The sequence below is a fragment of the Fukomys damarensis genome, unplaced genomic scaffold, assembly GCF_012274545.1.
Source record: "Fukomys damarensis isolate Sample0158 unplaced genomic scaffold, DMR_v1.0_HiC HiC_scaffold_15, whole genome shotgun sequence".
Taxonomy (NCBI): domain Eukaryota; kingdom Metazoa; phylum Chordata; class Mammalia; order Rodentia; family Bathyergidae; genus Fukomys; species Fukomys damarensis.
In genome coordinates, this window is record NW_022900927.1 from 31,224,278 (window position 1) to 31,244,895 (window position 20,618).

General features: G+C 36.8%; 1 protein-coding gene across 1 annotated transcript in view; it reads left to right on the forward strand.

The window, feature by feature from the left end:
• Nucleotides 1-8,510: 8,510 nt before the first annotated feature.
• The window catches only part of Irak3 (interleukin 1 receptor associated kinase 3), a 33,048-nt gene continuing 20,940 nt past the window's right edge, over nucleotides 8,511-20,618 (forward strand). The window contains exons 1-5 of the mRNA XM_033763761.1: nucleotides 8,511-8,634; nucleotides 13,769-13,833; nucleotides 14,456-14,510; nucleotides 16,144-16,295; nucleotides 20,086-20,150. Coding sequence (XP_033619652.1) covers nucleotides 8,595-8,634; nucleotides 13,769-13,833; nucleotides 14,456-14,510; nucleotides 16,144-16,295; nucleotides 20,086-20,150 — 377 coding nt within the window. The 5' untranslated portion in view covers nucleotides 8,511-8,594. The remainder of the gene's footprint in view (nucleotides 8,635-13,768; nucleotides 13,834-14,455; nucleotides 14,511-16,143; nucleotides 16,296-20,085; nucleotides 20,151-20,618) is intronic.

A 20,618-nucleotide genomic window follows, 5' to 3' on the forward strand; every position in this document is an offset into this window, starting at 1 on the left:
GGGCCGGCTGCCCGCTCCGAAGGCCCCGGGCACGGGACGCGTCGGGCACGCGCTGTCCTCCCCTGCAAGCCTTCGCTGTATCGCCGCGCTAACTAGAGAGCGGAAGCTTGGGGTAGACGGATGCTCCAGCGAAAACTTCTTCCAGTCCTGAACTTTTTCTGCCTCACCCGGCGGCGCGCAGTATTCAAGTAGCAACGCGCTCGGGATGTCTCCCTGTCCGTGCAGGGTAATCCTGGAGTATAATTCCATGTTAAAACAGTTTCAGAAATTTAAACCCCTTTGGTGTTTTTATTGCACCTCCGAGTCCTCAGCTTAATTACTTACCTGGAAAACGCTAAAGTAAACGTTTGTAATTAAACTGGCTTCCAGTTTTCTTAATTAAATATATCTTCCTTATTTATCAAAGGGTAGCTTTTTTTTAAGTTAGAAAACTGGCGGGTTTCAAAACTCCATTTTTTGTACACATTGGAAAGTTGAGCAATTGTCTGTTGAAAGTGTTGAATGCAATCACCAAATAATTCAGGCAAAATCTTTGTGAAGCAGAGGTGTTTTTCCGGTTAGATTTGATGTTTCATGCTACCACATTTCAAGTTAATTGAAAATAAACATGATTATGTCAGCTCTAGTTATCCGAAATAGTGATTTTTTTTCTTACCAAAATAGCATAAGTCCTCCAAGAGGAAGTTTTCTAAGTTGTTGATAAACAATGTGGTTACACTTTCTGGAACTGTAGCATTGTGCTTCTAGTTACATAAAGGTTGTTTATGTATATTAAAATTATAATTTTAGGTTTGATCTTTCAATAAAAATCTCAGCAAAAGTGACTAATTTCTGGAAAAGAGAAATTTCCAGTATGCATTTGACAGAAAAAATCCTTCACCCCCGCCAGATTTATTTGAACTAGATGGTGGCATAGACAATATTAGCACCTGTGCATTTCCTAGAGTTACTGAATTTGTGAATGAAGAATTTTTCTAGTCCAGTGCACAAGTAGCGAATGAGGCCAGGTGGGTGTCAGGTGAAGGAAGCAGGTTGACGGAGGCAATGAAGACAAAGAAGTACGTGTGACTCAGCACTCAGGTGCTGGTCCCTGCTGCTTTTCAGGAAATCCTGCCGAGTCTGCTAGATTTCTTTTCTGTCTGCATAGCACTGAAACCAGGTATTTGTGCTTTTCACGCGTATGTGTCTTACGTAACCCTTCCATGAACCTTATGAGTCAGGGGCTGTGATCGTCAGTGTTTTAGCAGATAAGGACACTATGGTACAAACTGCCAAAGTAATTTGCCCACGTTTACACAACTGGAAGTGGCAGAGCCAGGACTTGCACTGTGGCAGTCTGGACCCATGACTTATACATGAACCACACTCTACACTTGCTACTGCTATGCTACTTTCCAGGGCAACTCATAACCTCCCTATATAGTATTTCTCATCAGAAAAAACAATTCAGTGATCCATTTAAGCATGCAGCCCCACTCTCCTGTTTGTGGAAGGAAGTGAAGACCACCCAAATGAGAACAGGCTATTCATAGCCAAAAGAGTCAGCCACCATTACTGTTAACAGCAGCTCAAAAGGCAGGCAGAGGTGTGGAAAGGTTACTGCTATGTCCGTTGCAGCCTCTTGGCAAGAGGAAGTTATGGGCAGCCTAATAAGAAGTGAGGAATCCACTTGCTCATTTACATGTACATATTTGGCTTTATCTGATGGGTCAAGTTAGCAAAAAATTTAAGAAAGTTGTCAGTTCTGGTGTTGGGGGCAAATTGCTACAGGGGTTATTGTTTGGCTTCCTGGACTCACTGTTACAGTCTTGTACTGATTACTGTAGAGAGCACATTGCCTTCCTGGGCCTGGGTTGGTTCATGTTGTGGACCAGATTTCTATCTTTATAGATAGTCTGGCCATTATCCCTTTGTGTATTGATTCTTTCATGGGGGAAGGACCTAAGACGTTTACCTTCTAATGCTCCAGCTGGAACTCCCTATACAGGGAGTATGCCTGCCGACTGCCTGGACTGGACAGCTGGATCTGACCTGCTGTTTCACAGATAGCTCGGCACTAGGGAAGGTTGGCGTAGGTCAGGGTATTCAGGGTAACTGCCTGTGTCAAACATGCTGAGTTTCCCTATTGGTACAGTGAAGCGAGAAAGAGGGGGAAAGGGTGTAGGGAGAGAAAACGACTTTGAGAGAAGAGGGAAGAGAGGATTAAATCAAGAAGCTGTGCTGGGGGGGGTATGGTTATTGTTCAGTGATACTGTGTATATACTTAGTATGGAGAGACCCTGGATTCAAGCCCCAGCCCGCACACCCACACAGGGCTGTACTTTTATGCTCAGGTCAGGTGAGAATTTGAAAGCACAGAAGTTCCAACATTTCAAATAGAAAACAATTGTAATAGTAATTGGTAAAACTGTCTTGAGCTGATCATGATTCTCGGTGATGGTGAATGTCAGGCTACATCGCCACAGGAAGCTGAGAGGAAGGCAGATTGCATAGCCACTCTATGTTGCAATGAGCGTGTACAAGATAAGGTAGATGGGTCACTTACGTACCAGATTCACCTGTGGAGGCTTTTAAATATACAGGTACCCTGGCTTCACTTCTATATTGGCTGATTTGCTATATCTGGGTCAAGGGTCTGATGCACAGCCTGATTTGCAAACTATCATTTGGGCCAAATTCTCTTGTTTGCTAGCATCTTAATATAATAGTTATTTTACTACATTCTTTCATTACCTCACTTAATTCTAGTTCTCTTTGGACATAGTCTACATATTATTCCTCAAAACACTTTGTCAGGTATTATCATTAAAAATATCCTCTTTCCCTGAAAATAAGACCTAGGCAGAAAATATCAGTCTTGAAACCTAGAGATCAAAAGTGCCAGCCTGAGAGCTGGGAATTTAGCTCAGTGGCACCACGCCTGCCTCACAAGCACAAAGTCCTGTGTTCAATCTCTGGTAGCAAAAAATAAATAAATAAGTAAAATTTAAAAAGTCAGCCTAAATAAGTCACTATGTGCAGCCACTACTTAAGGAGTAGAAAGATATTCATCCCCTATCTGAAGGTAGAATAGAGCCTTATTTTTAACCCTCTGTGCTCTTCCTCCTGTCTTACAATAATTCTCTCTAGATCTTGTTTGTACTCTAAGCTAGTAGTGTCCATTTCTCTGTTCTTCTTTATAGCAAATTCCTCAAAAAGACTATGTATCATCAGACACCTTTATTCCTCCTTGAACATTTTCCATCAGACTTTCATCCTCTATTTCACTCTTTGAAACACCTGCTCATCTTAGCTGAATACAGCGGTCACTTCTCAGTCTTCATCTAATTTGACACACTGATCACTCCTTCCTCCTGAAAGCAGACTCTGATTTCTCTTTTTACAAAGTCCTTTTTTATCTTTTAGAATACTTCTGAGCTTAGTCCATTGCCTTCTTTTGTTCTGTTTATGTACAATAACCACTGCCGTGAAAATTCCATGTATATGCTAACCATCCCCAAATTTCTAGTGTACTTCTTTCTCTTGAATGTCAGCATCACCATCTATTTGCCTGTTTGACGGATGTTTCCAATTTTAACATTCCAGAAATGCCACTCCCACCATCTTGGTGAAAGGCAAGCCAGCCTTCATTTATTTAGGCCAAAAGATTAGTCTTTCTTTCACACACAGCATCCTGTCTCTCAGAGATTGATGTTTTGACTCTGACTTTAGGAGCTATCCAATCTTCTAATCATTTCTTATCACTGCTACCACAGCTGTCCTGGTCCCATCATATCTCACCTGGGTTACTTTAGTAGCCGTCTTACTGGACTCCCTACTACTGCCCTTTTCAACACAACTGTCACCAAGGTTGTTAAGCAAGTAAAGTATATGATGATATTCCATTCTGAGCTCTCTGGAAACTTCCCACCCTACTCAGGATAAACACCGAACTTCTATACAGCTTCTCCAGCTTCCTTCACCCTCTTGTTTGCTTGACTCTACCCACACCATCCTCCTCATTCCTTGAACATGCAAGGAACATTTTTCTTGTAGATAATCTTGAGGTTTGCTTCTTTACTTGCTTCATATTTTGCTTAGCTGTCACCCACCATGACTCTTTTTAAAAATTGATATCCCCCCTCCACTCCTTATGATCTGTTCCTCTCCTGCTTTGATTTTTCTCTGTATAGTTTATCACCTCTCACACCCTCCATATTTATTTGTTTATTGTCCATTTAGAAATAAGCTTCATAAAAGCAGGGATTTTTTTTAAAACATTATTTCCTATCAACTCTCCTAGCATCTAAAATTATGGCACGGAACAGGCATTCTTTAAATATCAATATCTGTATTTTGAATGAACTAATGAATGGACAGATGTCTGTTAAGCATCCCAAATCATCCAGGGATGGTAGTACACACCTGTAATCCCAGCACCTTGGAAATCTGGGGCAGGAGGATAGAAGGTTCCAGGCTAGCCAACATTTTAGCAAGACCCCACCTCAAAACAAAACAAACCAAACAAAAGGGGGGGTGGGGACATAATTAGTGAGAAGGCTTGAGTTCAATCCCCAGTACTAAAACAATAACCAAAACCTTGATGGACAGGTCTTAGGCAAAGCCTTGTACTATCTATATAACAATATAGTTCCTGCTTTTACAGATTTACAAATTTAGTGTAGGCAACAGATCTGTCAAATGCTATAAAGATGTTAAACCAAAACTATATGGAAAAATAGTATTGATCAATTACCTGGGTATGAAATTATACAACCTCTGAATTGTAGTGTGAAACACTAAGACTGAGCATGAACTGCTCTCAAATTTTCTACCAGAGGTAGTTAATTTTAGGTTAGGTCCTTACTTGGTCTAAGAGACACTTGAAGAATCATACATAGCTTTCTCTGTCCCCATGTATGGAATATGAATCTTATTCATGTACGGGATACAAAGCACACATGAGCTTAAGTATGGAAAACTATTATTTCTTATAAAATCTATTCCCTAGTAGGTGTTAATCCTAACAGGGATATGGCTAACTTACACTTTTGAGTTTTGCTTTACTTTTTTGGGAATTAAAAATATCTGTAATCTTAAAGTTTCTTTTAAAAAAATTGACTTTTTGTGTGTGCTTTATAGGAAAAAGAGGCATCTTTCTGTTCCCCATTACATTACCTTAAAAACTAACTTTGCAAGAATGCTGTCTTAATTTCCTAAGGGTTTTGGCATGTGGTTTTATGCAAATACAAAGGTTCCAAATAGAGGTTTGTTGCATTATTCTGAAAAACCCCTGCAGAGACATATTTGCATATGATTTCTGCAACTGAATTCCCCAGTGGCTAGACTACCTGAACAGTCCTGCACTCTCAAAACAACCTCCAAAGACCTCTGAGTGTGTAGTGTTACTGGCAAAGCAATCATTATCTTCAGATAAACTGATTTCTCAACTTTTCATGTCGCTTTTTTTGGTGTATGTTATGCCAAGACGCCTTTCAAAGAAAGATTTGCTTAAAAAATGTTTTGTTTTGTTTTTGTACTGGGGATCAAACTCAGACCTTGCACTTGAGAGAAAAAAATGGTTTTAAGCAATGCTTAACTACAGCTTATTTGTCTGAATTTATCTTTGCAGTTACAAGTTAGAATATTCTTTAACAGCACAATTAGTCATTGGCATTTTCCTCTATTTTTTTTATTTGATTTGTGCTGTGCATAAACAAAGTCCTGTATTCTGGAAAGAAGCAGGTTAGGAAAGATTGGAGAAAACTGAATATTGAAGAATGTAATTAACATATCAAGAATTTGCATGCATGTTGCATCAAATTGGAGCTATTGTTTTATAGAATTTCATCTAAATAAATTACACGTTTAATAGATTCTGGTAATACTCTTTAGTGGTGCTTCTATTCAAATGCATCATCCTTAGAGAAAAGCTATTAAGATTGCATCATCAATCACCAGTCAGATGAAGAGAAAACACATTTATTTCTAATCCTGGAAGCAGTCCATGTGTATGGGCAGTATCCAACTGAATCCTCGGTCAGTGAACTTCTAGGATAAGAAAAATCCCTTGGTATAAATTAGCTTTCAGTAGATTTTAGTACAGACTCAAACTCATTTGCCCCTGGTTAGGGTTAGGGAACTAAAAACTCTAGCTTTTTGGCATCTGTTCACAGGTGCTCCTGCTGAATCTCAGAAGTATGCTTAAAGCAGAGTGGTTTACACTAGCAGTTTCTCAGCCATGTCACAGGACGGGAGAGCAAAGGGCCACTCCATTTTAAAAAAAGTTTTATTTTTGCCATTTTGGAATTGAACCCAGGATTTGATGCATGTTAGGCAGATTTTCTAGTGCTGAACTACATCCCCAACCTCTTTTTCTGAGTCAGGGTCTCACTTAGTTGGTCAGACTGGCCTCAAATTTGCAATCCTCCTGCCTCAGCCTCCCAGAGTATTGGAATTATAAGCCTTTGCCACCATGCCTGGCTAACCAGCTATACTTGTAAAGGGGAGTCCAGAAACTAAAAAAAAAGAAATCTGGGAATGGTAACATGGATTTTATATACAGACTTATCTCTGGGATCATAAAGTTTCTAAGTAAAGGTAAAGGTGTGAGGGGATCCTACTGATACCATTAATGGCATACAAATACATGGCTAATTTTAAAATTCAAATTATGGAGCTAGCCTGAGAGCACAAGGAACAAGAAAACTACCTTTTTTGTCATTGCTATCATTGCTGTCTCTCCCTCTTCTGCCTTACAGTAGACTTTAAAATTAGGAAGTCATGCAGCGAGGCAGAATACATTTTCACTTGAAGAATCCTGGTGACCTGGGGCACCATAAAAGCTCATGTACTCTCAGAAACACTTTGAGATATTTGTACAAGGCCCTAAACAAATCATGTGTGCAGAAAAGATTAACATTTTAGTGAACCACTTCCTTGATCCTACCCAGAAATTACCTTTTAATGTCTCAGTAACATTCAACAAGACAGAGTGGAACAAACATTAAAAACTTCAACAGCTGAATCCAAGTGTGTTACAAATGAATAATAGCTACACCGAAGGTGTGGAAAAAAAAAGAACACTTAACTAACTATGGAAGACAACATCTTAAGTCCATGTTCTTAGGCGAAAGATGAAAGAATTATTACATCTTGATCTCATTAATGTGCTTCGCATCGTGGGGAAGAGCAATTCCTCAAGTACTTTGTGCAGTATTGTAGAATTAAACAAGAAGATATTTATTAGTGTGCATACATACATTTCCTAGGTCTGTTTGGTTAAAGGGTGGTCGAGCAATAGAACTGTGGCCATGTTAAGCATATCTAGTGCTTAGACTAGCTTCTAAACACAGTTGTCCAATAAAGAAATTAGGAATCTTTGGCCAAGTAAGGAGAAATTCAAAATGAACCTGGAGCACCTTATACAGCCAGAAAATGAGAATGTGCTAGAAAGAAAAAAGGATAGAATGAGGACCCGGGATTTAGCTCAGTGTTCTGCCTGCCTCACCAAGAGCAAGGTCCCGAGTTAGATCCCCGGTAAACAACCCTGGCAAAAGGATAGAATATATCAAAACACAGGAACCACCTAGATGAATAAAGCTAGAACAACTGTAGCAACCACAAAACACTGATAGTATTGGATCTTAACCATTAGAATAAAGTATCTATTAGTCCATACTGATATACATAAAAGCTTGGATAAATAAAAAGAAAAGACAGTCCTTACTACAGAAAAGCTGTAGTTAATGAAAATAGAAAAAAGAAAGTAGAAAATCATCATGAAGCAAATAACAAAATAATAATTATAATAAACTAGATCAACTGATGGGTACAGATATTTGTGAGCCAAGTCTCAGGAGAAGTGAGGTATTTCCACAATCTCAAAGAACTCCCTTCAATACTAATTATAAGAAGGAGAAAGGTAATTTTAGACACCACTTAAACCAAATGATCTAGGTAAAAAAAAATTTTTTTTTGTACCAGGGATCAAACTCAGGACCTTGTGCTTGGGAGTTAGGCATGCGCCACTAAGCTAAATCCCCGGCCCATTCCAGGTAAATGTTAATGGTGATAAGACATCCATACCACAGACCCCTGGCTGTTATGTGCTAAAAGGGTGCTATCATTTCCCTGTCCTGACAGGTGAGCAGAAGCTGAGGAATCATATTGGAAAAGATTCAGAGCAGAAATGATTAAATACAATGAGGAAAACAATAAGATCTGTGAACAGAAAAATACATTAGGAGAACTATTGAAATTAGAATGAGGGTTACAATTTAGTTATTACTAATTCTGGTAATTGTACCGTGGTTAGTTATATGACTATTAATGGAAGATGGGTAAAGACTATGCTAAATAAGTTCAAAATAAAATTAGAAACAAAATGAACTAAAATATATAAGGTAACAAACATAAATATGCCAATAAAAGTAAACTAATTTTTGGTTCCTTCTAATGTAATTTCTATAGCAGAGAGGCTTTCAAGCAGCTGGCTGGATGTTCGTCACATTGAAAAATATGTAGACCAAGGTAAAAGTGGAACAAGAGAATTACTGTGGTCCTGGGCCCAGAAAAACAAGACCATCGGTGACCTTTTACAGATTCTCCAGGACATGGAGCATCATCGAGCCGTTCATTTAATTATGAAGCATGGTAAACACATTCTTAAAAATCTGATTCTTGATCTGTCCTACAAGAATTGTGATTTGTGAATGGAAATAATGTGTTTTTCCTGAGACATAGATTCATCATGTTTTGTCTCAAAGATTTCTTACTTGTCACTTTCATCTGCAGCAGACCTTGCAGCCTCACCTGTGTGTACATGCACACGCATGTGTGTACGTGTGTGTGTTTTCTTCCCATATTGCCTAACTTATACATTTCTTTCTACTATGTATATATATATACATATTTTTATTTACAAATCACTGGCTTTAAAACGTATCATTTCTAACAGCTAAGAGAATCAACTCAGAAAACCTCTTTGAATCATAAAAATCAGGACACAGTATTTAAGTAAAATACAGATAATGCTATCTTTTGTTTATTATACGATTAGAATTTAGAAATATAATTAAATTTGCGCCATATATTTTAGGGCAAATGATACCTCCACAAGAGACTTGGATTTTTATTTTATCTTCACTGCTTTTACTATGCCATAGTCTTAACTTTGACATACTTGCCTGTCATTCATGCCATAATTCTTTCCTCTTTTGTCTTTTTTGATTCTGATGAATAGAACCCATAAAATTGTCTTCATTTTTTTTCTTTGTTAGTAAAATAGTCTCATCATCTGCTCGGTTTTTTCCACTTGGATTTATTTACTGAAACAATAATGATCTTGAGTGATCCCAAGCCTTTGTGTGATAGACTCAGAACTCTTAGGTTGGACAATTTTGAATCAGTCTTTATTCTTTGGCTTACTATGTCCATATTTTCATTTTTTACATTTGCACACATGTTCTTTGGTAACTTATTTAGTGTATAGGATCCTCTTCTTTATTATGCAAAGAAGATTTACCCACACAAGGATAAATCATGAGCAATATGTACCAGAAAATTGTAGCTTCAAAATGAGTTTTATTTTATAATTTTCATATTAATGGGATATTAGTTCCTAATAGGTTTCCACCATGATATTATCTGTATCATTCTTTAACCTTTTGTCCACTATTGTTTCACTTGGCTTAATACAGCAGACTGCTTCATTGTGAATCTGAGGAAGTGAAATGTAGGGGTCCCTGGGAACTGCAAATTCAGTGTCTTTTCGTTATTTGAGCATTTTCCAGCCACTGAAGCTACCCACAAGGCTTGCTGCTCACGGCCTAAACCAATTTAGAAGGACACATGGGTGTGTTTTATATTTTAGTGTTCTGGGATAAATTTCAGGGTATATTTTCATTCTCTGTGTTATTATTTACTCAATAGAGAGTAATTTAACTTTAATTAGACAAAAATTCCACATTCCCGGTTTGCTCTTAGTCTGTTGCAAGGTTGATTTTGTTTTTTAAAATATGAGATTAACTAATTAGAAAGATAATTATTACTGTTTTAATACCAGGAGTTAGGCAAATTCAAGATGAACATAAGAATAATGCCTCACTCTAAGTATTTTACTAAAGAAAATACTGTAGTTTAATTGCAATTTATTGAGTTTCTACCTTGAACTAAATCATAATCTTGAAGAAGTTCACTGTAGCTACGTGTCGTGGTACACTTCTGTGTGCTTTGTGAAGCTCAGGCAGGAAGGAATACAACTTCATGTCCAGCCCAGACAATTTAGTGATGTAGAGAGAACTTGTCCCAGAAATAAAAAGAAAAAAAAGGGGGGCTTTGGATGTAGTTCAGTGTGAAGGCCCTCAGTTCAATCCTTAGTACCAAAAAGCCCCTTTATCCCCTCAAATTCTACAGGTTGTCAAAAGTGAAATGTGAGGATTCTTTGGAAACATCTACCCTGCTGAACAGGTCAAATTGTAGCTAGTCCTTGTAGCCACTTCATGAATTAGGAGTTGAAGCTTCTAACTGAGAAATGCATAAAAGGATTTAGTCATTCTATACTGCTACCACGGACAGATTTATCAGTTATTCAGATAATCAGTTTTTTGTTTACCTTTCTTTAATTTTTGTCCTGTTTGGTGGATGACTTTCAGAGGAATACTTGTTCACATTGTAACTTCCAGGTGTCTCTTTCTAGATTTGAATGGTCTTCTAAATCTTACTGTTTTTTTGTTTTTGTACCAGGGATCAAACTCAGGACCTTGTGTTTTGAGGCATGTGTGGTGCCACTGAGCTAAATCCCCAGCCCCAAAGTTTTACTTTTTGAAAAAGTCTTTTTATTTCTACCCAGAAGTTTTCCTTCAATTCAGGTTGCTGATGCAATTCAGGTGGTTTATTCACAGCCATTTATCTCCCCCCCCAAATTAGGAAATAATTAAATTGTTGAAGAAATTAGAATCTTTAGTTATTGCTATTATGTTTTCTGGCAGTTGTGTCCTTATATACCACATTTCTCTTTGGTATTTCAATAACCGGGAATGTTTTCCAGTTTGGTATGAAATCTACAGCTTTCCACATGCTTCTCAGAAGAATCATTTTGAATCTTTCATTTTATATCTTTATTGCAATTTTTTTTTTTTTGGTACCAGGGATTGAACTTGGGTCGTTGCACTTGCAAGGCAGGTGGCGGAATCACTGAGCTAAATCCCTGTATGTCTTTATGAACAACAAAGGGATGATTGCTTTTAGTGCCTTTATAGCCCCCCAAATTTAAATTTTGTTTTATGTGACCATATCTAATTCTGGATATTTGTTATTTCTTTTTCTTGTCTAGTTGCTTTGGCTAGATCTTTTAGTGTAGTCTTTAGGGAAAGACATTCATTGTTTTACCAATAGGTATGATGTTAACTGAATGGATTTTTAATAAATGCCCTATAACCAATTGATAAAATTCTCATCTGTTCTTAGGGTTTATCTACAGATTTTTATCATGATAGGGTGTTGAATTTTGCAAATCCTTTCTCACAATCCCTTGAGAAGAACATACAGTTTTTGTTCCTTATTCTATTATTCTGGTGTGTTACATTTATTTTCAGGTATTAAACATATTCTGTATGTCTTGGATAAATCCAACTTGATTAATAACTTGATAATCTTTCTTATATATTTCTCACTTTGGTTTTCTATTATTTTGTTGAGAATTTTTGCATACATATTACTAAGAAATCTTGCTCTGTACTTTCCTTGTAATATCTCTGCCTGGCATCGATATCAGAATAATACTGGCCTTACTGAATAATTTAGGAGTTGTTCTGTCCTATCTTTGAAGAATTTGTGTAGGATTTGTGTTAAACATCAAATTTGTGATAGAATTAACCAGTGAAGTTATCTGCACTTGAGACTTTCTTTATGAGAAGTTTGTAATACTAATTTAATCTCTTTGTTGTATGTGCAGTCAGATTGTTTCTTCTTGAGTTAGTTTCATTAATTTGCATAATTCTAGGAAGCTTCCATGTCATCTAAGTTACCTAATGTTTTGGCATACAGTTATTCCTAGGATAACTTACAGAACCTTTTCATTCTTGTTTCTGTGAACTTGATGGTGATGTGTCCTTGACTTTAGTAGTTTGTGTTTTCTGTCACTCTTTCTTAGTAAATCTAGTTAAAGGATTGTCTATTTTTTTCTTTTACAAAGCACCAACTTTGATTTCACTTATTTTCTCTTTTGTTTTTTATTCTCTAATTTTTCACCACTCTGATTTTTATTATTTCTTTTGTTCTGCTCACCTCAGTTTAGTTTGCTTTTCTTTTTCTAGTTCCTTCAGGTGAAAATTTAGTTGGCTGATTTGAGGTATTTCTCCTTTTTAAAGATGGGCATTTGCAGTTATAAATTTTCCTGTAAACGTTATTCATGCTGCATCCCATAGGTTTTGGTATGTTGGGTTTTCATTTTCATTCATCTTGAAGTATTGTCTAATTTACCTTGTGAGTTCTTTGACTCATTGGTTATTTATGAATTTCTTGTTTAATTTCCAGATATTTGTGACCCTCACAAATTTTCTTCTGTTGGTCTGTTTTTTTGGGGGGGTATTGGGGATCGAACTCCGGTCCTTGAGCTTGGGAAGCAGGCATCGGAATCACTGAGCCAAATCCCTGGCCCTACAAATTTTCTTTTGTTGCTGATTTCTACTTTAATTACCTTGTGGTTAGAAAATATACATTGTTTGCAGTATGTAATGAATATAGTCATTATGGATCATCATACTAATACAAATGACTTTAAAAAACAAAATATACTTTGTATGATTTAAAACCTTCCAGATATATTGAGGCTTATTTATTTGTTTTGTTTTTTAGTTGTTTTTTGTTTGTTTATTTATTTGTTTTTGAGACAGGGTCTTGATATGAAGTCCAGGCTGGCTTGAACTCACTATGTAGCCTAGGCTGACCTTGAACTAGGAGCTGTCCTCCTCGCTCAGATCCTGAGTGCTGGGATGACAGGTGTGCACCACCACACCCGGCTTGAGGCTTATTTAATTGTCCAATATTTGACCTATTCTGGAGAATGTCCAGTATGCACTGGAGAACCATGTACATACCTTGTTTTGGATGGAATATTTTATAGATATCTGTAAGATCTAGTTTTATAGTATTGTTTATTAAGTTTTGTTATTAATTACTAGTTTTCTAATCAAAATAATTAAGAAACACTGCAACATAATCTAAGAAAAACTGGAAGGTGAAATAAAAGTTTTGTGTAGTCTGAATTAAAATATTAGAAATGACAGTGAAATAGCAAGGCTTTAATCTTTTGTAGAGAGCTGTATCTATTCCCTCAGTTCAGGCAGAACTATAAAAAACAAAATTATAGTCTATATTTCAGAATAGGCAGTGAGTATTGATGGTTCATAACACATACACATTCACACACAACCATCTATAATACCTTATGGCATAAAATGGTATAAAAATAAACTAACCCACAGAAATCTTCTAACTTTAAAAATTTTAAATATATGTGCAAAAAGCTAAGAACAATTTTACATTTTTGCTTTCAATTTTCTATTTTGTATTTTAATAATGCCTGACAATTTAAAGCAGCCATTTGTTTTAAGTAAATAAATAATATTTGTATGATTTGATTATTAGAAAACTATTTCACATGTGTAAATTTGTAACCATTCCATATGAGTGAAACTGAACTATAGACATGAACATTACTAGCAATATACAAAAAACACTAGAAACATAAAAATGTTTGTACTAGCTTTCTTTATTTCTCTTTCAGGAACAGGCTTGCATCCTTTAAAGCGGAGCCGTCAGGAATATGGATTTCCAAACATACCAGCCAAGGTAGAGCATGTGTGTGTAGAACAAGACTGTGGGATGCTATTCCTCTTATATAATTGAGTATAGAAATGAAATTCTCTGGCAGAAGAGTGTTGGATAAACAAGTGATTTTTTAAAAAATGGAAAATGGCTTTATTATCTGATAATTCACTGTTTAGTTGACGATTCAGGAAATTAGAGATTTGTAAATATTTGAAAAGTTAAAGCCTTATTTTCCTATAATCTATTAGAGTGTAGACTTAGTACTATTAACAATGTTGTGAGTTGTGCATTTGTCTTAACTCAGTTTTTAATCTTCCTTTTCTAGATGGTGTTTTGCGTGTTACTGTTGCTTTTTATTATTGCAGATTAGCGGTGATTTTTATAGCATTGGAAGTCATTTAGGTAGACTATGACATTGATACTTGAATTTTTACAGTTGATTGAGGTAACATACATGGTACAGCAGTGAGTGCTGTCGAGTAAAGTGAACTAACTTCACTTCGTACTAGCTTTCTTCCAAGTTAAATTCTGCTCTGCTTCACTCTACAGTCTCAGGGGGGAGCTTTGGATTTCTGTTAAGGCTCTGTTTTTTTTTCTCAAATTATGAAATGGAATTACCTTAGTATGTATTTTTTTCTTTTAGGAAACAGCCAGTGTCGTAGTGGATAATGTTCCTATTCCTGAACATAATGAAAAAGGTAAACAAATCAACTTTTTCTTTAAGTCATGTAAGTGAATTTAGTTAGGAGCAAACCCGATAAACATTTTAACCATTTATATCCAGGTTCAGTTTAAAACTTTCATAGATTTCAAAATATTTTGAATGCTGGTTGATGTTTATAGTTATGATGGATGAGACTGTGCGATGTTAAGAATCCTTTGGCTAATGAAGAACATAATTGTGGTCTCTTCTCATGGGGACTTTCTTTGTTAGTAAAATTTCATTTTATGTGTCATAAGAAAACATTTTAAAGGGCTGGGGATTTAGCTTAGTGGTTCTGGTGCCTGCCTCACAAGCACAAGGGCCCAAGTTCAATCCCCAGTACCAAAAAAAAAAGAAAAAGAAAAAAAACATTTTAAAATTCATGTCCTTTTATATAGTTTTAGAAATTTCATAGCAGTTGTAAAAATCTTTTCAGGTGGTTATAGAGCGATGCTGAAGGTCCATATGAAAATTCAGTTTTCACATTAACTTTCCTGCTTTTTTATTAGAGAGCATAATTTAGTCCCACCTGGGAATCAGTCTGACAAAATTTTATTTAAGCCTGCCTTGCTTTATCTTTTTTTTTTTTTTTTTTTTTGAAGCAGGGTCTCACTTTGTAGTTTAGGTTGGCGCTGAACTCACTGTGGAGCCCAAACTGGCCTTGAACTTTCAGAGATCCTCCTGCCTCAGCCTCCCAAGTGTGCTGGGATTATAGGCGTGTGTAACCACACCCAGCTGCTTGCCTTATCTTTTTCACTAGATCTAATGGTACCTTTGTTGAAAAGATAATTTAAAAGGTTACATAAGGTTTCTATTTTTTAACAGTCATATCTAAGTCAAATTACAAATGTCTTTAGAAAGTATTCTCTATTAGCTATGGAAATGCAGTGCATGTTTGGCTCTGATGGGTTTAGCCAAGCATTTTTAAAAAGTTTGTATGAGATTATTTTAAATGTTTGTTCTCAGTCTCCCTTTGGAAGATTTTTTAAAAGTGGATTATCTTCCTAATTTATTCTAAAAGTAAATTAGGCCATTAGGGAGGGTTTAGCTCATGAAAACTATTTCTTTCAGTCATGCTTGGAGAATATTGTTTAAACATATCAAGAGTTCCACTTCAGAGGTTTGTTTTTATTTGTTTTTTCTCTTTTCTTTTTGGTACAGGGGATCGAACTCAGTACCTTGCGTTTGCGAAGCAGGCGGCAGAACCACTGAGCTAAATCCCTGGCCCCAGAGGTTTTTTTTTTAAAGTGGTTTTAGGTTCATGATAGGTCAACAGCTTTACATTGACAGGAAAAACAGCCTTACATTGACAAGGAAACAGAATATTACAGAAGTTTTCCCAAGTATGCTCTTTGGCTGATCTCTTTGAAGAGGGGATAAAATCACAGGAATACTTGTCCAAATATGTTGAGAACCAGGGCCCAGTAAATGAGCAGAGAGCATGTGCTGGACTTCAGTTTGGGTTCGTAGGCTTTTTATTACTGACTTTCCACTGGGCTGTAATGTATTTCCATTTTGGAAGTCCTAGATATCACAGTGACATTGATTCTTCTATTTTTTTTTACATTGATTCTTAAAAAGAGAAAAAAGAAAAGGTGGCTTACCTTCTCCCATTTTTCCTTTCTGAGGAATGTTGCTTAAGTCCCCCATCAGCTTTCAAAACATCGTAGAAGGAACCAGAGATTTCCACAGAGACTTCCTGATTGGTGAAGGGGAGATTTTCGAGGTATACAAGGTGGAGATTCGAAACCAAATATATGCTGTTAAATTATTTAAACAGGTATGAAATGAATTATTATCACAGAATATCCATTCTATGTCACTTGCACCAACATTGAAAGGACATATATTTGAAAATAACATTTTCTAAGTGGAAATAAGACATATTACTAGAGAGCTGACTGAGAAATGAATGTCCACCTTGTAGGAATATGGAAATTAAATCCTTCCCATCCTCAGATATATTGGATGGAAAAGAATTCTGTGTAAAGCTGTAGAGGGCCTATGGGTCTTTACTTAACGGATTAGGCTGTGTTAGTCTTCTCAGGATGAGCACTGTCCTCTTCAGGCAGCCTCAGGGTCACACCAGTGGTAGGGATTCAGTGCTACTGCGTAAGTTGTCTTCTATCACAAGTCAGGAGGGTGGCAAAGAGGAGGCTTCAGGTAGGAACAACAAGCTCACTGTCAGAGGAAGTGGACGTTGAAAGATAGTTAAGGTGCTATAGCCAATAAAGCAGAGAGGGAAGTAGCAAATCAGCCTTCAGAGTCTGTAAGTGATAGGTACCTAAAGAGCCGAGCTTCCTGTTCTTCACTGTTAGTCAGCAGTCCACAAACAGCCAACTCCTGTGAACATCCACATACAGAGAGACGAAAAAGGCGTACTTCTATCCTCACGGGGCTCACAGGCTTTCAGGGGCACTTGCCAATTTAAGACAAGATTAAACTGCAGAAGAGAAGTACTTTAGCAGAGAATTTGTACAAAAGAGCCCGGGAGTGCACAACAGGGAGCATCTTTCCACCCAGAGGAGGGATGCATCTAGCACCTAGAAGAATATCTGGAGCAGAGTGACTGCTCAGTGGGCATGTCTCAAAAAACAGAAGTGGCAAGAATGATGGGATAAGTATGTTTGAAGTGAGGGATTGTTTTTGGAGGGGTATTAATGGCAATGTGTCTTTTACTATAAGTTTTTCAAATTTAATAACACACCGTTTGTTTTGATCACCTCTGGTAGGTTAAACTGTAGGTGGTTTTTAAGTAGAATGAAAAGCTTAGATTTGTGCTTTAAATATAACTTCAATTCAAAACTAGATGGTGAGGTTGAAATTTGAAGAGGGGTTGAAGGAAGATTATAGGAACTAGACTAGAGTAAGAGAGACCTGGTAGAGGGATGTTTTAGATGTATAAATTAAGATATAGACAGTGCTTAACCTGGACAGCTAAGCACCTCGGCTATAGGCAGGAGCAAAGACAGTGCGGAAGGTAAGGAGCTGTGTCCAAGACAGGAGGTGAAGTGGACCAAATCTAGTGACTCTTCGGTTAGGTTTGGGACATAGAGGAGAAGGAGGGATCTAAAGTAATCTTTAGTTTTCAGCTTACTGTATATTACAGAGTTGTTAAAGAATTATTTACTTGATTTCTTCATTTCCAAAGTTGTAATTTGTACCACTTGTTCTATGTAGATATGGTTCCTGAGAAAATGAGCAGTATAATAACAAAAATCTATTTGCAAAGCCACTTACCGAATAGAATGTGGTTGCCCTAGAGGTGCCTAACTGAAGCCATCTTCTTACTGTCAATTCTGACCCATTTTTGTGATGTTTTATGGTTGAGCCTGAAGTCCACCACCCAAAAGGTCTTTGCAGTTGCTACCAAATCACATTCCAGTTTGGGACTTTTTTTCCATTAGTCTGAGTTTAGAATGGGATTTCATTGCCTTTGCATCCCCCTCTCTTCTTGTTCTCCAGATGAGTGTTCTTCCAGTACGACTGAGATGACCATCCTACAGCATTATTTTATTATTTCATAGTACTGATTTCTTCATCTGTTTCTCCCAGTGGATTAACCGGCTTTCTCTGAAGAATTCTTGTATTTGTATCCTAGTGCCTAACTGCCTTGTTATAGAAGCTGTCCCACTTTTTTTTTTTTTGAGATGGGGATGCAACTCAGGGTCTCACACATGCTAGCCAATGCTGGGAACATCCCCAGCCCTTTTTAGTTTTTGTTTTTTTTTCCGGTACTGGGGGATCAAGCTCAGGACCTTGCATTTGTGAGGTAGTCAAGGCGCCACTGAGCTAAATGTTTTATTTTTCTGAGAGAAGGCCTCACTAAATTGCTCAGACAGCTTGAGCTTGTGATCCTCCTGCCTCGGTTGTAGGATTACAGGGCTGCACCACCATGCATTCGTCATTAAGTGTTTGTTAGATGGATTGAATGAAGTACACATCCCTTTTCAAGAATTTAGTTGTAAAGCACTAAGAGTAAATAGACCTAAGAACTCCAAAGGACTGAACAAAGTCCTACTGTCTGTGATCCTGTCTAACATTTTAACTCTCTTTTAAGGTGGTTAATGGAAATATGATTGGACTTTTGCCCTCTGCTTTTATTTCCACCCCCTTTACCAGCCTAGTGTACCCCCAGATACACAAATACTCACATGCATGCACTCATGCTCACACACACTTATACATTTGCATACATCTGTCAGAAGACATAAGATCACTTGATGAAGTCTTAACCACAGAACATCTTGAAAAGAAATTTAATTCTATAACATCGGACATTAAGTCCCACTCCTTGAAGTGAGAAAGTGAGAAAATGTATAACATGTGTCAGACGTGCACTTTTCAAGCTAATATTTATCCTGTCACCTGGGAATCATCTTGTAATGCTGATTCTGATTCAGCAGATCTGGGCACGAGCCCAGCAGATTCAGCATTCCTTGCCAGCTCCCATTGTAGCTGGTAGATTTTTTATGGTTTGGTGGGGGGGTTCGTAAAACCACACTTTCAGCAACAACGTGTTAGAGTGCTAGGTGAGCAGAAACATGAAAAATAACACCTTCATTTTTCAGCTGAAGAAAATTATAACGTCAGAGAAATTAAATGACTGGTAAAAAGTGGCAAAGAATGGAGACGTAATCTACCTGGCACCTAGGACAGTGAACGTGTAAATGTAACTTCTGATAAAGTGGTCCTTGAATGTGATTTGTTAGACCAGATTGTTGTTTCTAATTTAGCTTGGACAATAGCTTCAAGAATGCCTGCTGGATTTTTTTTCTCTTTGTTTCTGAGGACAGAGCTCTAAAAGTTCTCACCTTTCTAGCAATTCGCAAGTGAGCACCTTACAGCTGACAAGACCTAGAAGCAAAATTAATTTAACTCTTTCATGGCAGAATTTAGGAACTGAGATCTAGGGACATGCCATGATATGTCGTGTATGAAGGCATCAAAATTGTGCTAAGTACAACATAGGGGCTAAGAACAATGCCATCATTAAATTTACCAATGTATTCAATACTCGTGTGTCAAGCTTTGAGTGAGCTTTTGAAGCTTCTTTGTAGTAACAAGTTATACTTTCATTGCCTTAGTAAGCTTATCTTTTCAAAATTAATGCAATGTAAACTTGAATCAGCATATCCAAATGAGCCAACCCATAAATGGCAAAAATAGTAAAATTCTGCAGGAGATTGCAGGTTACATAAATTGTTTTCTTGGTGCAATCAAGGGAAGAAGAGTTTTTAACTCTCATGAGATTTTCCATATATATACACATATATAATATATAATATATATAATTATATATATACATATATAATACATAATTTTTTATTTTGTAAATAATATTTACAAAATAAATATTTTGTAAAACTGTGGTGGAAGTTTGACTATAAAATTTGGCAACATGATACATTACATGAAAAACTTTAATTCAAGAGCAGCACTTCTAAATCTGGGGATTAATGGGTTTTTGAAAGTCTTTTGAAAGTGAAGGATCCTTACTCCAGAAAAATTTGCAAATGCATTTATACTAAAAATAGTACTAATTTTTCTCGCTTTAAAATTATATTTAGGAGAAAAAAATGCAGTATAAGAAACATTTGAAGAAATTTTTATCTGAGCTTGAAGTTTTACTACTGTGAGTATATTTTATCTGGAATTTCTCCCTCTTTCTGCCTGGGATTCATGTCTGTTTGTCTTTGATTTTACAGCACAGTGCTTGGTATGGTTGGCATTTAATTAATGTGGGTAGGATATTAGAACATTGGATAAATTTTTGACAGTTGCTTCCATATATTTCTTAAGATGCATTTAAAAACAGACCATTTACATACTTCACCTGAACATATTTTAACAAAAAACTGTCACAAGGATATGGGTTAAATTGTGTGTGACTGACGTGACTAAATAATAATTCTCAGGACATTGGAGTTGTACATATTTCGTGCTTCCCTCTTCCTTGGAGACAGTCCAGTCTAGAAACTATTTCATCAGTGTAAGTCTCTTCAGGAAGAGGGTTTTAGACAAAGAAATCAAATGCTTTTGATGTGTGTATTATTTTCTGGAAATTCATTCATAAATCTGAGAGTCCTTGGGGACAAATTTA